At 44.9% G+C, this 16,506-nt stretch overlaps 1 protein-coding gene across 1 annotated transcript in view; it reads left to right on the forward strand.

Moving 5' to 3' along the window:
• Positions 1-16,506, forward strand: part of ABTB2 (ankyrin repeat and BTB domain containing 2) — a 112,058-nt gene that overhangs the window by 90,579 nt on the left and 4,973 nt on the right. Inside the window, exons 4-14 of the mRNA XM_023928748.2 lie at positions 5,217-5,369; positions 6,640-6,805; positions 9,843-9,932; positions 10,372-10,473; positions 11,898-11,994; positions 12,659-12,794; positions 13,805-14,031; positions 14,734-14,912; positions 15,284-15,389; positions 15,538-15,640; positions 16,085-16,175. Coding sequence (XP_023784516.1) covers positions 5,217-5,369; positions 6,640-6,805; positions 9,843-9,932; positions 10,372-10,473; positions 11,898-11,994; positions 12,659-12,794; positions 13,805-14,031; positions 14,734-14,912; positions 15,284-15,389; positions 15,538-15,640; positions 16,085-16,175 — 1,450 coding nt within the window. The remainder of the gene's footprint in view (positions 1-5,216; positions 5,370-6,639; positions 6,806-9,842; positions 9,933-10,371; positions 10,474-11,897; positions 11,995-12,658; positions 12,795-13,804; positions 14,032-14,733; positions 14,913-15,283; positions 15,390-15,537; positions 15,641-16,084; positions 16,176-16,506) is intronic.

Here is a 16,506-nt window from a genome sequence, read left to right on the forward strand (position 1 = left end):
TATTTATGTCTGTGGTAAGGAGGATCTTAAGGTAAGGTAGAGCTGCCAGTTCTAGATTTAAACTACTCTTGTACCATTTTATATTCTTTAAGCAGAGGAAATTCTGAAGGCAGATTCAGTGGAGAAAGGATCCCAATAAATATAATATTATCCAGATGGCTTTCATTCCATTAGTGTCTGACTGCAGGATAACTCTCTAAACTCGTGGCATAGCCAAGCCAAGGCCTTAGTAACTTGATAACGATCCACTAAAATTTGAGAACTCTTATCTTCTGAGATGTTAGCCAGTCACTGTTTTAAGGGAAGTCAGAAAAACACTTTTTGGGGGTCAGTTGGATGTGATTAAATTTCTTCTTCCTTTTTTGTAAGGATCTGAACTGTCTGCCTTGAAAGATGTTGCACATATTGAGATTATCCTTGAATGGGGCCCAGCACAGTAATTCCTATTTTTCCTGCTGTAAATGTGGGAAGCTCCTGAAATTTTGTAAAATACTTTTGAATCTGTGAGAATAGCTCCTGTTTGAAGCTGGTTGTATTTTGGAACAACAGTTTTGTGTTTCTTCTAAATCAACATCTCTGTTGTTATTTTATTCACATACAATTGCATACTCTGAGATATTTTTTTCCTCCCTGCTGCTTGAAGAGGGGTTTTACTGTTTGAGAATCCAAATTGTAAATATGCCACTGTTTTCCACATCAGCGTGCCATGGTTTGAGATTTGGATACTCTGTCTTGCCTGAGAATCTTTTCCCTTCTCCAAGTAATGAGACTTCACTGCAATTTCTTTTTGTATCTGTTGCCATCCTTGGGATTTTTCCATCTTAGTGACTTTGAGCCATAGGGTTGGATTCCAGCAATAAATTCAATCATTAGCTCACTGCACTGAAAACCTTTCCTTTTTATTTTTTAGTCCCTTGCAAAACCCCACACTGATCTTTAAAGATTTGGTATTCTTCTCTTCTGGAACCTCTGGGTAGTTCCTGTAAGTCAAATATGCAGGGTTACCATGGGCTACCCCACTCTGACCATAAATATTGTGATATTTCCATGTGCTTTACTTCACTCAGACCATTTAGAAGGCCTGAGGACAGGCGGGATGGGAGACTGTGCCTGTGTGTCTCAGGAGCTGCTCAAGCTGCCAGGAAGGAGGTGAATTTTGCCATTCCCACCTGCTTCCATTAGGACAGGATTTTATTTCCTGCTTTAGAAGAAGGAGAGCCTTGTTTAGAAGAACAAGGTTTTTCTTTCTTGCTGTTGCTGTCACTGTTGGCTCCTACTTTGTTTTGCTGTAGCAGAACAGAAGGCAATGAAAAATAGCAGAGAAGAGCAGGGAAGATGTTTTATTCCTTCTTTTTCCCTCCAGGCTGGAAGGGGCTGTGAGCAGCTGGTGGACTAGTGGAAGGTGTCCCTGCCCATGGCAGGGAGACTGGAACACGATGGGCTTTTCCACCCCAAACCATTCTATGACTCTGTGATTTTTCAGCAGTCTTGTCACTGGATCCTCCTGGGGTCACAGCCAGGAGGAAGGAATGTGATGGAATGGCTGTTTTTTGTGGGAAACCCCACTGTCTTCACCTGAGTTAGCAGGCGCTCAAAGCAGAGGAAGGATGGCATGATTCTCTGCCTCTGGAGTGCTCTCCTTATTGTATGCAATTAACTTCCCTTTGCCAAAAATACCTTGATCCCAGTGCTCCTAGGAATCCCCAGAAGAGCCCACTTTGCGGAATGATTTCTTTGATGGATATCCCTGAAGGTCTGTGATCCCACAGCTTCTCCTCGAGATGCTGCACATGTTGTCCACATGCCAGTCATGTCCAAAGCCATTCTAATGAAAATACCTTTTCCAGAAAAAAATAACCCTAAACCTTGCTGTCAGTTCTCTGCCAAGTGCTGCTTGGTCTCCTCAGCTGTGTCTAAACAGAACAACATGGTTTAGCTCAAAGGAAGGGAGAAAGTCTGTTCTTTCTCAGAGCACTCTTACCCAACTCCAAGATGATCCCCTTGGGAATGGAGTGGCTGTCCAATTCCAGATGGAGACAATTTCAGAAAATTAATGGGTGGAATATTGACAGCACATGGCAATATCAGACATCAGTGTGATTCTTCACAAGAAGTACAGAAGAGGAGCAGTTCCCGTTCCACTTCCCCATCCTGTGCACATTCCCAGTTCATGTTGTCATCACTCCAAGACAACTTCATGGCAAAAAACTGGAAAAAGCCATGGTGGTGGCATTGTACTTCTGAGAAAACAGAGAGTCTTTGTCCCCAGTGAGTTTTGCTGGAATATGACAGCTTCCCAAGGCCGGATCACTTCATGTGTGGAATTTAATGAGCTGCCAAACCCTTCTAAATGTCAGGAAGACCAGAGGAAAATGGCAGCGTGCAAAACATGGCACAGGCAGGAGCACAGAGACAGAAATTAATTCTTTAGCTCGCAGCATCTCCCAGTTAATTTTCCATGAAGGTTTCTCCACTTCGCCTCCTGCAGTGTTTTCCAGACTGTGAAATGATCAGTGATTCCTTGGAGGCAGATGGATGCCCAGGTTAAGGGCCACAGGGTTGAAAACAGCATTTTATTTTCTAGGAAATGAGTAATTTCATTTATTTTCTTAGTGCGACGTGACCCAGTGTTGGTGTTTCTTTCAGCTGAACTGCACCTCTTCTTTCTGCTTCAGTCCTGGGATAATGCTGCTTATCTGGTGGAGTGTCAGTGAGCAAAGGAAGATAAAGCTGTTCCCAGAGCGTGGCCAAGTTGGGAAAAAGGAAATGGTTGGATAAAAGTAGTGGGAAAGAGTAAAAGCCCATCCTCAAGCTAGAAATTTTGCAAACGAAGTTTTTTCCAGCAAATTAGCAATTAAAGTCGTTATAGTGACCCTTGATAGAATAATGAATAATTTATCCAATTTGCACAGCAATGCCAATGGTGGGGTTTGGAAAATCAGGACAGCAGGATGAGAGCATCTTTCCTGCCACTGCTTTTTACATTCCAAAGTCTGCTCTCCTTTGGACACAAGAGAACCAGGCAGTCTGAACTATCACTTTTAAAGCCTTTGGAAAAAATCTGTTGAGATTAAAAAAAGAAACAGAAGGAGGGGAAAAAAAAATCTTTCTCCTTGCCATTCCTCTCAAAGCAAGTTTTCCACATCCAAGGCGTACTTGTGTGGAAGCCATTTATAACCCTGGCACATGTGGATTTTTTGCAGAGTGGAAATTCCTTCAGGATAGGTGTTATTTCTGGTGCAGACTCCGTGGCATTTGCTGCTGGCTGACCACAGGCTCTGGCTGCCCAGGGCCTTGAGTCAGTCACCAGGGTTTGATCAGGGACATGGTTCTGTGCCCAGCTCCCACTCCCACCATGGGAGTGTCAGGGAAGCTGGGATGTGGCCTAAATCTTTATTTACCACAAAAGGTGGCAGATTGACTCTATTGTAAGATGAGCTTTTCCAGTGCTCCTGAACGTTCCCAATCTAAATATAATTCAATTCTGTATTTCATTCTGGTGCTTTTAGCCTCCCTGGCCTACTTCTCTGCCATCCCCACCTCTGTGGAACTTTGAATCCCATGCTAGAAGCTCTGCAGAGTACATAGAAAAATAATTAATTTTGGCTCCTCTCTTAAATACCTGCATTCAAAAAGTGTGAATGGCTCTTTTCCAGGCCGGATAAGAGTTTAAATTCCCTGGAGCAGAGAATTTGCTGAAAGACATCTCCCAAATGCCTGTTGACAATTCCTGCTCTTCCCTTAGGGGAAGTCAATCAGCTCTGAATTGGATGAGCTGGAATGATTCATCCCATCCCTTTCAGAAAGTCTTTGGAAGGATGAGCTGCTGAGTTTTTTTCAAAGTGATTGTAGCAACCCTGATATTCTGATTGTTTGACAGAAAAGTAAACTGATAACAGGAGAAAGTCAATGTCCTGTTAGAAACACCCTGGCCCTGGCAATCCAGGATGGATCCAGTGCTTAAAAACCCTCTGATTTGTAGATCCTGTTTCACAATATAGAGGAAAAGGAAGACAAGGAGAAGACAGGGAAAATAGTGGGTGTGTTTGTAGGGTGATAATGGCAGCGTTTCAGGGTGCACCTTGCAACTGGGGAAATAGGAACAGCACATAGTTTTAGAGAGTGGAGTTATTCCAGCCTGAAGGGTGTTCAAAGTCGTGATAAAGGGAGTTCTGCTTGCAAATCCCATTATGGATAAATGGGTTCTAATGGGATTGGTGCAGCTCACTCTTCTGCCCTTGCACATGTACACAGGCACAGCTTTAAAAATGCCTTTGTTGGCTTCAGCTGCTTTAATTAATGCCCAAATCAGTTCATATTCCCTCATATTTATCTTTTTCTCTCTGAACTTTGTAAAGGAATTGATCCTTTCTCCCCTCAGTTCTTTTCTTTTGAATTGTTAAGTGGAAAGGGTTTTTGGTTTTTTTTTTTATTTTCCTACAGTGTTAATGAAGTTGTTATGGGGAATGGGAGAGGTGTTTTCATTACAGCCAGCACTTCCAAGCTTTCCACTGGGGTGGCAGGTATCCTTGGGGAAAAATCAAGCAAAATAGATCAGTCTGGCTGTATATTGAGAGGGTGGATGAGGTATGTTATGTATGAGAGTATTATGGTAACTGTACATTAATGTGTAATCTCAGTGCTGTTTTCATTCTTACAGCAGGAGTAAGGGGGGCTAATCATTTGCTGGTGCGGCTTTGATTACCTTATTTATATTCCAATATTGCTTTCCAGCCCTTCATATTGAGTAAAACCTCATTGTTCCACCACTTCTATGGTCTGGAAGCTCAGTGGGGAAAAACTGAGGGTCAGACAGGGAAAACTGAGCTCTGCATAAGAAAGGCAAAATGCAAAAAGCCACGGGGATAATGGTAATGTAAAGATTAATGGAGGGAGGACTGAATTAGCAAGGTTTGAAGTTACAAACAGTCAAGGATATTTTTAGCATTCCTAGTGGATGAGCATGAAAATAATAATAAATAATAAATAATCCTGTGCCTATGGATTATTTGGAATAACAGACGTAGCTATTACATAAACTGTTCAGGTGATCAAGGCTGAGCAGCTCCTTCCTGCTGCCATGACCTTCCAGTCCAGTTTCCTTCCTCGGGTGGGATTTATCCGTGCCAGGCTCCCCCTTGCACGCCCAGGAACCCACAAAGGGTCCTCCAGCCTCAGACCTTGTTCCATAATGGATTTCTCCCCTCCCTTCACAGCCCCTTCATGCTGCTGCCACCACTGATGGAGTGGATGCGGGTGGCCATCACCTACGCCGAGCACCGGCGCAGCCTGACCGTGGACAGCGACGACATCAGGCAGACGGCCAGGCTGCTCCTCCCGGGGCTGGACTGCGAGCCACGCCAGCTCAAGTACGTGGGCTAAGCTTTGGAAAGCTCCTCCAATCCTTGGAACTTCTTAAAATGGCCTTTTACTACATTTTCTGGAAGCCAGATCTCGCTGTGCCATAGAGGCCACGCACGTTTAATCTTCTGTTACTTCAGAGATAAAGGAGCTTTGGCCAAACTCTGAAGCCGGGGCAGAAAGATTTTTATCTTTCTGGAAGTTAAATATGCAATATATGTATTTGGGTTTGGGGTTTTTCCATGCCTCAGACTTAGTTACAAGATTATTCCTTGCTTGATAAGATAGGTTGAGTGAAAGATCAAAACTAGCAGGGAAAAAAAAAGTTGATTCCATACACATTATTTGATCCTTTAAAGCAGTCATTTTGTATCCAATATGTTCGGGGGGGGGGGGGGGAAAGGTCTTGAAGCTGGTTTGTTTATTTATTTATTCATTCCTGGCTTGCTGTGGGATAGGAACAATGTGCAAAGGCAAGTTCCATCCCTTCAAAAACTTTATTTTTCTGAGGGTCGCTGGATTTCAAATGGAGTAATTTTATTTTACTTTTTTTTTTTTAACAGAATTTTTCTTTTTCTTTTCTTCTTACTATTATATATAAGTAATCACATCTTCTTCTGGGTAATACTGTAGATTGTGATACCAGTTAGAGCAAGATTATATATGAATCTTATTATATAAGATTTTATATGAGATTCATCCTGAATCTTCTGTGTGAGGTGATGAGTGGTCTGCTCCTCAGCAGGCTGTCCAGGCTCTCCAGAGGAGGATGGCTGTGCTGAAAGCATCTCATTTATCAGAGGAACTTGGCAGGCTGATATCTCACTCACTGAGAGTTTGCTCAAGAGCCTGTGCTGGAAACCAGGCAGGTACTGTGGGAGGCATTCACCCCAAAATAACATCAAAGGGCTGAGCCTCCCAGTCCCAGCCTCCAGTTGGGAAGTGGTCCTTCAGTGAGGGAGACACACTTCCAGGTCTGGAATTCAGAAGAGTCTGAGTAGACAGCCAGAGGATTTACAGTAATCCCTAGGCTCCTTCATAAAAGTTATCCTGATAGTCATCTAAAGGATAAGGATTTAGTAGATCCTCAAAGAAATATTAAAGCACTTCCTTTAATTGAGTTGCTGGAAAAGCATTGAGGGTGTTCTGGTGCCTAAATTTGATTTTTATTTCATACTTTTTCAAAATTTCAGTATTTTTTGCCCAGAGAAGGCTAATGATCCATATATTTTTTTTTATGGTATGGGCACCATTCAGGAATTCTTTTGCCTTTCACAGACCTGAATGCTGCTTCAGCTCCTTCAGGAGACTGGATGCTAAAGCTGCTACTGAGAAATTCCAGCAGGATCTGGGCTTCCGGATGCTGAACTGCGGGAGGACGGATCTGATCAACCAAGCCATTGATGCCCTGGGCCCTGATGGGGTGAACACCATGGATGATCAGGTGTGCCACAGAACAAATGCTCACAACCCCAAAATTCCCTGCATCAGCAGCTTGCTTCTTCCTTTCCATGTGGAAAATCAATACTGGGTCGTGTTTGTTGCCTCTCCAAGGGTTTTCTAATTCTAGCTCATGTTTTAGGCTGAAAATGCATCCCTTAAAACACAGTAAAATACTTCCCCACTCTCATGCCACCCCTCCAAAAAGAAAAAAATCCCATTAGAGCCCGGAGTGGATTGTTTATCAGCTGGAATGTCTGTTCCTCGGATGGGCTGTCTCAGGCACTGATGGCAGGCAGGTTAACCCAGGGGCAGTGAATGGAAAGTCTGATACGTGCTGAGAGGATGTCAAAGCAAAGTGGTTTCTTTTCCAGTGACACTCCCCTCTGGCTCAGCAGCCCAAATCCTGACTGAGTCAGTGAGGAGTGACCAAAAGGTGTTTTTGTCTCATGGCTTTCAGGCTCAGGGCAGTTTGGAATACAAGAAACAGCACTGAGATCCCCACCCCAGCGGTCTGGTGTCAGTCAGTGTTAGATTTGCTCAGAGTCACATGCTGATGTGTCTGTTTATCCATTTTTAACTGTTCTCTGCTCAGCCACACTGGACCATAGGGATTTGGTAGTCCTGGGAGTCTCTGGCTGCTTCGTGCTGTCAGTCCCATCAAGTAACAGCAGAGTCTGTCCTCTGGGGCATCATTCAATGCATGGAATTAGCTTTTAATTTAAAAAGGGGGGAGAAAAAAGTCACCTCTCCTAAATAAACACTCGTTATAGCTGTCACAGCGAGGAGAATGAGCTGTCACATCTCTGGAACAAGAGGATATTGAGCAGTGGGAAGGGTTTATGTTCAGGTAGAGAGGTTTTCTCACACCCAGCATTTTACTGCAGTAGCATTTCAGACCCAGCTCTGAACATTGCACATCTTTCATGGCACTGCCCAGCATCCTGCAGTTTTAAGGGAAGTGTGAATGTATACACAAATAGCAGAAACTGCTCCTGACATATCTGGGCCTGTAGTTGCCTTATTTACAAATCCAGTATTGGGAGCTTTGTGGTCACTGGCATGGGTATCTCATCATAGATACTCACCTTAGTAATGTGACTGAGGTGGCAGATTTATATTATAAAGGTTTCCCACTTCCTCTTTATATTTTTTAAAATAAGTTTTTGCAGTTCCTGTTCCTGTGGCCCAGAGGCCTCTCGTTCTCTCAAAGAGAATTTTGTGATTTTCACTGTGAGCCACTGTGCCCCACCACCACAGACACTGGTGCCAGGACTGTCATGTCTCACTGCAGGATGTTCCCTTCCTCTCATCCAGCCAGCAAACAGGGAGCTGTCTGGCTTTTTTCAGCACAGAGACCCCTCTGGGCAGCTCCTTGGGAAGTTTGAGGAGTTTTTGCTGTCACTCACTGATGCCTCATCCTATGGTTGGGATCCTCTTGCCAGCCCTGCTCTGAGTGGGGCAGCTCTGTCATCTTTGCCCCTCAGAGAGTGTTTTGGCACCAACAAAAAGGGCAGGACAGGCCCCCTCTGGAGACATTGTTGCTTAGAAATTCTCCACTTGACTCTGGAGCAACTCAACTTTGTGTCCAAGCAAGTGCCTGCATGACACTGCCAAGCCCAGGCAGAGTCAAATCCAAGTTCTAGGAATGAACCCTGCCATAGCTGGAATAGGAAACCAAAGCTGGACTTTGCCACCAGCTTGTTTTACTCCTTTTGGAAAAGAGTAAGACAAAGCCAGATGCCCAAACTTGGGAAGACTGACTCAGGCATGACAGAACTGCCAGATAATTCAATACAGTGGCTTTAGATCTAGGTTTGGATTTTGACCACTCCCAGGGTGTGAGGATGTTCAGACCCATTTGTCCATCTGTGTACATGGAAATCTGTGGAAAAGAACTCAGAACATCCCCTCAGAAACGTGAGTTTGGAGATACGTGAGAACTGTATTCAGTTCTGATGGGCACCAACAAGCACTCTGGTTTCAGGGAATTGGGGATGTTTAGGAAAACAATCTCTTCTTCCCTTTGCAAGGAGCAAGCAGAGAGTGCAAACTTAACACTAAAAATTTAAAAAAGGACAGTAAGTCTATACAAGTTTTAGAACCCTGGGGTTTGTGCCTGCAGACCTGCATTTTGAATTCTCAGTTTATTTGCCTATAATGAATGTGGAGCCTCCCAAGCCCCACAGAAGCCAAAATACCTTAGCCAGAGAGAATCTCACCCAGAAATATCTTCATGAATGGGAGTGCCCCAGAATACAAAGGTCGGAGTTGTGACTGCTTTAAAAAGTCACCTTTGCAGAGTCAAGAGCAGAACTTGTGTGTGAGAGATGTAATTCCATTTTACAGTACAGCTTCCATTAAGGATGAAGCTCTGTTATTGCACACCGAGCAGCAGAGATGTAAAAAATTCAAATGCCTGCAATAATTAAGGGGAGGGAGCAGGAAAGCTGTGGGATGTGAGCAGGAATGGATTTTACCAGGCCATTTCCTTTCTGTCCTTGGATACTTCAGGAATGAACTCCATAAGTAAGGCTCATTTTTCTCATAATTCATCTCTGAGCCGTCATGGTTTGCTGGTTAAATAGAGGGAGGGAGATTTATGGGATTGAAATGCTGAAATATTGAGGCAAATAGGATTTTAGCAATGGGGAGAAGTTGCCAAATAAATTCATCTTCTGTATTTTTGTGTTGCTTTCTGCCTTCAGTTCATTTGGCTACAAATGAGCCAAGAAGTGGCATTTCTTTGTTGTCAGCCTTGGGAAAGCTGGAGAATTGTGGACAATACAGGGCTAGGATTTTCACTGATCCTTTTTGTGTTCTTTCAGCCTTGTCCAGTGATGTTTTGTCCCAGTCATTTTCCAGTATCACTTGTGCCCACTCTTCATAGAAATCAAAAATGCTTTATAAGCATATATATATATGCTGTCCCTATACACACTTTGTACATTAAGATTCAAACTTGCTGTGTCCATGACAGTGTTACTGTTGATAGGGCTAGAAAGATAACTTTGTTTTTATTTTTCATTTCCTTTCTGAAGGGTATGACCCCCCTCATGTATGCCTGTGCTGCTGGAGATGAAGCCATGGTCCAAATGCTTATAGATGCTGGAGCAAATTTAGATATTCCAGTGAGTAACCCTCTGCCCATTATTATCCATCTTTAAACTAACAGGAGGAGTTCTGAAATCTCTCCTAGCAACTGAAGGCTTCAGTCCTGGAAGCTTCAAGCAAGACATTTGTCTCAGAAACAGTTGCTTCAGGGATTTGGGAGGGGGGAGAAAACCTTCAAAACCTCTTGGAGCACTCAGTGGCTCCAATTAGGATTGGAACTGGCAAGTCTAATGTGCACAGGGAGGGGGAGGGAAGGAGCTGCCACAGGGAGAATCCAGTGAGCCCATTAAAAAATCCCAGGGGACAGGTCAATGGTGGTAGTAGTGTTCTCTAAGCAGCCCAAGTCCCCATTCCCTGGGCTTGTCACTCACAGAGGAAGAAGGTGGTTCTGTACAAGGCAGGACATGCAGGCAGACAGGCTGCAGTGGGTAATGAGTGTCTGCTTCCCTTCTCCAGGTGCCCAGTGCCTCTCCACGGTACCCCTCGGTCCATCCCGACAGCCGGCACTGGACTGCCCTCACCTTTGCGGTGTTGCACGGGCACATCTCAGTGGTCCAGGTAAGATTCCAGCCAGGAATCCTTCCAGGAGACACAGGGGACTGAAATGCAGCGCTGTGAGCCCTTGCTCTTGGGCTTCTTGAGCCTCCTAAAAAAATGAAAAAACTGCATGTTGTTTAAAACAAGGAGAATGAAAATTGGTGACATAATTCCAAACAAGGAATTTTGGTAACAAAACCCAGCGTGTTTCCATATTTTTCTTTGGTTTCAGTAGTGCTCCAAAGCTCACTGCTTCCAAAACAGTGCTGCACAATAATTTCTTTGGTTTTAAATAAACTAGTGCTTCACGTGGGCTGGTTACAGGTTGGCTCTTTGATCAGGAGCTTTATAACAGTAGATATTAATTGGTTTATAAATTTACGTGTGCAAAAATCCATTGTGTGCTGATTTCTGCTCTAATGGCAGCAAATCATCTGTAACTTCTTTCATAATCCTTGAGAACTGCATGAACAAGACTTAAGCTGTTGTGGGATTTGAGTCTGTGGCATCCTCTCTGCTCCTGTTTCTGTGGAATTATCACAAGGGACAGCAGTATGGGGTGGAGCCCCAGAAATGCTTCCCAAACTTCTAGGGGAATGAAAAAATGATCACAGCAGACAGTCAATTGCTGTTGAATTTAATTTACCTCCTGCTCAAGGGGAAGGAATAAAAAAAAAAAAGATGTAAGTAAATGGAGGCTGCACACACTCATCTTTTGTTTGTGTACATTTGTACGTAAGTATAAAGATTAGATTCCACCTGGCAAACTGCCTGGGCAGCCTTTGGTATTCCAGGGGTTGGACAGTCTTAATTTATGTGTAAGATACGAGTTTGATTCTCCCAGGAGATGAAGCCAAGTGTGTCAAAGCTCCTTTTGTGTAGTGCAGTGCCCACAGTCGTGGAAGCGTGAAATATCCTAGTGGATACACACATACAGGGCTTACCCTCCCTGCCTGCCTCTGCCAGCACTGCTCTCGGTGCTCCAGAGCCTTGTGCCAGCCCCACCTGGCTAAAACACATCCCCATCCCCCTATAACCTTCTCCCTTTCATCTGAGAGGGGGCTCTTTCCCTCACAGCAGCTCAGTGAAAGCAGGTTCTGTGTGACAAATCCCTGCAGCTGCCAGGCATCCCTACACAGGCTCCACAAGGTATGACCAGCCTGGTAATTCCCTGGGGGAACCCTGCTTCCTGTGCACAGCATGGAGCTAAGGTGGACTTCCTGCTGTGACTGCAGAGCCCTGTGGAGCTGGGAGATTCCAATTGCACAGCCACGGCCATAAAGGAGATTAAAAAAGGAGGGTGGTGCTCTCCAGTTGGGCCCTTTGTGTGCGTGCCCTCCTCACTTTGGACCCACTGGTTCTCCTTTCTAACACCCAGCCCTGGCTGTTTTGTCCTTCTGAATTGCTCTTCTCCCAACTCCCTGTCTTTCCTGTGCCCCTTGCAGCTGCTCCTGGACGCTGGTGCCCACGTGGAGGGCTCTGCTGTGAACACTGGGGAGGACAACTATGCCGAGACCCCCCTCCAGCTGGCCTCAGCTGCAGGTGAGCTCCCTGTGGCCTCAGCACTCTCCATCTCTTCCTGCCACCAGCCTGATGGGCCCCAAGTATCTGTTTTCCAACTTGTCCCATGCTTGACTCCTCCCCAGAGCCCCACAGCAGAGCTGATGGCACCAACTCCTTCGCAGAGCACTTGTCAAGGAACATAAACAGCCCCTGTCTAGTCTGGGTGTGTCTGTGGGCCTAAGCAACACCCAGATGTGAAAAATGAACAAGTTTCCATTCAGCCCAGAGAAGAGTAACTGTTATATAAAGAAATTTGGTTTATTAGTTTATTAAATGCAGGTAAAAATTCTGCATTTCTTCTAGCAGGCTGTCAGGAGTTAGGCATTCTGTGAACGAGTCTGTGCTGGCCTTGTTTGTCAACACTTTTCACCTCAAAGTGGTTTTATTTTTTTTCCCTTTTGTTTCTTTCTCTAATATTTTTGTGCTTTTATGAAGATGAGTGGCTGGCTTGCTCTGCTCCAAGCTTTATGGAAGGGATAAAAAAGGCTTCCTCCCCTCCCAGTGACACCCAGTGCTGGATCTCCTGCCCCCCCTCCCTACTCCATCTAATGGGAGCAGAGCCAGGGAGTCCTGCCTGTGGCTAAATCTGTGTTTTACACTTCCAAAGAGGAACCATCCTGATGTTCCTGTCCTTTTTCCCCAGGGAATTACGAGTTGGTCAGCTTGCTGCTCAGCAGGGGAGCTGATCCACTCCTGAGCATGCTGGAAGTCAACGGGATGTCATCGTCACTTCACGAGGACATGAACTGCTTCAGCCACTCAGCAGCACATGGCCACAGGTAATACACTGCTCCTGATCAGAGCAGGGGGTTTTGCACTCTGGGTGATGCTGTGTGTCCTGTGTGACTTTGTGACCCAAACCCCTGCATGTGCAGTTCGGTAGATGGGGTTAAGACTGTCCTGACAACAAAGAACAAAGGTCTTTGCTATTTCTTATTCTTACACTTGTTGGTGTGGCTTTGCGGCACTGAGGGTGAGCTGGTTTTAGGCCCTACCTCAGCAGACCAAGTCCCACCTAAGAGTAGGTTATGAGATGAGGGTTATGAGATCCTGGTTCGTGTTCTGAGATGGAATCTAATCAGGTTGAGGTGGCAAAAATAATAGCAGAGCCTGGGTGTCTGCATCTCTGGTTTTTGGATGGCCAGCCAAGAGGTGAATCATTAAGCCAGCCAGCCTGGCTGTCCAACCCTGTTTTCAGGGTAGTTGTTCAGAAATAAGACAGTACTTGCAAGCTCCTCCAGAAGTCTCTGTCTTCCCAAGAAAAAAAGCCTTAGCGAGATTCAGGGCTTGTTCTGCCATAGGATAGACTGGGGTGATCCTAAAGCTGGGCCCTTAAATAAGCTGGGTTTAGCCCCGGGGAGTGGTGTGGGTGCAAGGAGAGCAGCGGCTGGTGGCAGTGCAGCAGCACAGTGAGTGCTGGGTGGCCCTGCTGGCCTGGGGAATGTCTGGAGCAGCTGTCCCCAGCTGGCTGAGGGACATCAGTGATGCAAACTCCCCAAACAAGACACAAACAAGAAAGTCTCTTTATTGCAACTGCTGTGTGAAATTCCAAACAAACCCACCATGTGAGGAGTATAGGCCATGTTTTAGCCCTTGCTGTGGGGCACCAGTTCCTAGGATGTGGGGTAGGGAAGGACAAGGGGTTTCTGTGCTGCTCCACAGTGCCAGCTGTCTTTAGGAAGGAAATTTTTGTTTACTGAGCCGGATCCCTTACCCCAAATCCCCATTGTCCTGTCTGAGTCGTTGCAGTTTCATTTGTTAGTAAGTGAAATCTCTCGTCCCTGCTCAGGAACGTCCTGCGCAAGCTCCTGACCCAGCCCCAGCAAGTGAAGGGGGATGTGCTGTCCCTGGAGGAGATTTTGGCTGAGGGGGTGGAGAGTGACACCTCCAGCCAAGGCAGCTCCAGCGAGGGGCAGGTGCGGCTGTGCAAGACACGGATGAAGGCTCTGCAGGAGGCCATGTACTACAGTGCTGAGCACGGCTACGTGGACATCACCATGGAGCTCAGGGCACTGGGTGAGTCCTTCCTTCTGAGCACTGTGCACATAAGACATAAAAACCTTCCTTTTCTGCCCCTGTCACTTAAAAGAGCTACAACCCCAGCTGCAAAGCTATCTAATCTAAATTTTAAAAGTGTTTAAAGGCTCCTCACAAGTTTGTTTTTTGGTTTTTTTTTTCAAATTCCTGCTGCTCTGGGATGTCCCTTACTCTTGGCTGGATCCTCTGTTCCCACGTATTAAAAACAAGGAGCATCTCTCCCTGTCAGATACTGACACCTAAAATTCAGTGTTTATCAGTGGTTCAAGGTGAAGGAATAAATCTGATCTCAAGGTAGAAGAGAGAAAAGCTTTGAAGCTTGTGTGTAACCAGGAGAAAAGACCTCACACCTCAGCTGTGTGCCATTATGTACCCTTACAACTTCAGATTTATTTTGTGGTTCTGACTAACCATGAAGCTCAGAACTAAACAGGGAATCTCTGATCCTTAAAAATCAGCAGAAATTTTTCCAATTTATGATCCTGGTGCCAATCCTTTTTCACTTAATGTATCAGTGACCCAGTTCAGTCACCTTTAATATCAAGATAAAAATCTATCTGCTGTTAGGATGCAGGTAGAGCTACTTCAGTGCTGCCAAGTGTTAGTAATAGGAGCAGGATAACCTCCTCACAGACACTTCAGGAAATCATCTTTCACTGTCCCTTTTTTCTGTGGCTGCAGGAGTGCCCTGGAAGCTCCACGTGTGGATCGAGTCCCTACGGACAACCTTCTCCCAGTCCCGCTACTCCGTGGTGCAGACCCTGCTGCGAGAGTTTGTCACCATCAAAGAGGAGGATTACAACGAGGAGCTGGTCAGCGAGGGGCTGCAGCTCATGTTTGACATCCTCAAAACCAGCAAAGTAAGTCAGAGTTTTATAACTCTGTCAGAGCTGAGAGTTTTGGGATTTTGTTGTTGTGCACAGCAGGAACAAGAGAATGGCTGGGCGAAGTCCCTAGGAGTTACGGCATGGAATGGCCCTGGAAGCATTTATCTGAATTCATAAACAGCCCCCAGACAGTCCTCAAACACACACCTGGGGGAAGCTCTACAGCTCTGTATACCTCCATAACTCCACAGATACTGTAATTCTGCCTTAATTTAAAGCTTGACCCTCTATGGGGAGTTACTCCTGTAGGGTACAGTTGCTGTAAGCCCCAGGTTGAGCCCTTACAGCACATTTGGAACCTGCTTGATGTCAAGTTGCTGATCCCTGTTCCATCCTCCTCACAGAATGATTCCATCAACCAACAGCTCGCATCCATCTTCACCCACTGCTACGGCACCAGCCCCATTCCCAGCATTCCCGAAATCCGAAAGACGCTGCCAGCTCGGCTGGGTGAGGTGCTCACCTGAGCAGTGAGCTTCTTTTGATTGCTTCTGGGTTGTTGGGTTTTTTAATTTGTTTGTTTGGATTTTTTTTTTCTGGAAAGAATGCACAGTTTAGAAAAAAAGTCAACTTTTTTTTTTGTCCCTTTACCAAACAGATCCTCACTTTCTGAACAATAAAGAAATGTCTGATGTAACTTTCTTAGTGGAAGGAAAGCTCTTTTATGCACACAAAGTCCTCCTGGTTACTGCATCTAACAGGTGAGTCACTAACCAGGGGCATAATTAATCCATCCATGGTTATCCCTGAAATGTCTGGTAGTTGGAGTGTACATCTCCAATCATTCCCAGACTTCCCATTCCTTCTCCCAGAGTTTGCAGGGAGAGCTGCACTTGCTCCAGCTTTCCAGGAATCTCACACTGGCCTGGTGTACTTGCAGTTAGCAGTTTCTTTCTCTGTTCTTGGCATAGTAACAAGGTTTTCCACCTATCACAGGGTGGGATTAGATCAGATCCAGGCAATTTGCAGTTTTAAATTGTCCCTGAACTAATTGTCTTTAAATGGAAGGAAATGTTTCAATTTGCAACTTGAAAAGAACAAGGAGGGATCTTTGTTTTCCTCTTGCTGTTTTGTGAGGAGTGGGTGACCCACTAATACAGTTAAATTAAATCTTTTAAATTAAATATGTTTGAAACCATTCCCAGGTTCAAGACACTAATGACCAATAAAACAGAGCACGATGGCCACAGCAGCAAGACTGTTGAAATCAGCGATATGAAATACAACATTTTCAAGGTATGGGACTTGATTCCACTTTTTCCTTATTCTTTTTCATCTTCTCAACTACTTGGAGGGTAAGACAAACCCAAGTAGTTATATCATAAGTAGATAATAAGTATTTCCATAATTAGATAATATTGAAAGTAGAAATGGAGTAGCTTTCAACAGATCTGAATTTCAGGAGTTTTCTGAAATACCCTTTTTCCAAAGTTCTAGCCTTAAAACAGAATCCTCCGGTTTATATTCTTGTTTTGTTCCTAGGCATCTGACTCATCCATAAAGCAGGAGAAGCTAGACTTGTACTGAAAAGTAGTTTTACTTTTAACACATCATTTTCATACATTCT

Source organism: Cyanistes caeruleus, chromosome 6 (assembly GCF_971803275.1).
Source record: "Cyanistes caeruleus chromosome 6, bCyaCae1.hap1.1, whole genome shotgun sequence".
Classification (NCBI taxonomy): Eukaryota; Metazoa; Chordata; class Aves; order Passeriformes; family Paridae; genus Cyanistes; species Cyanistes caeruleus.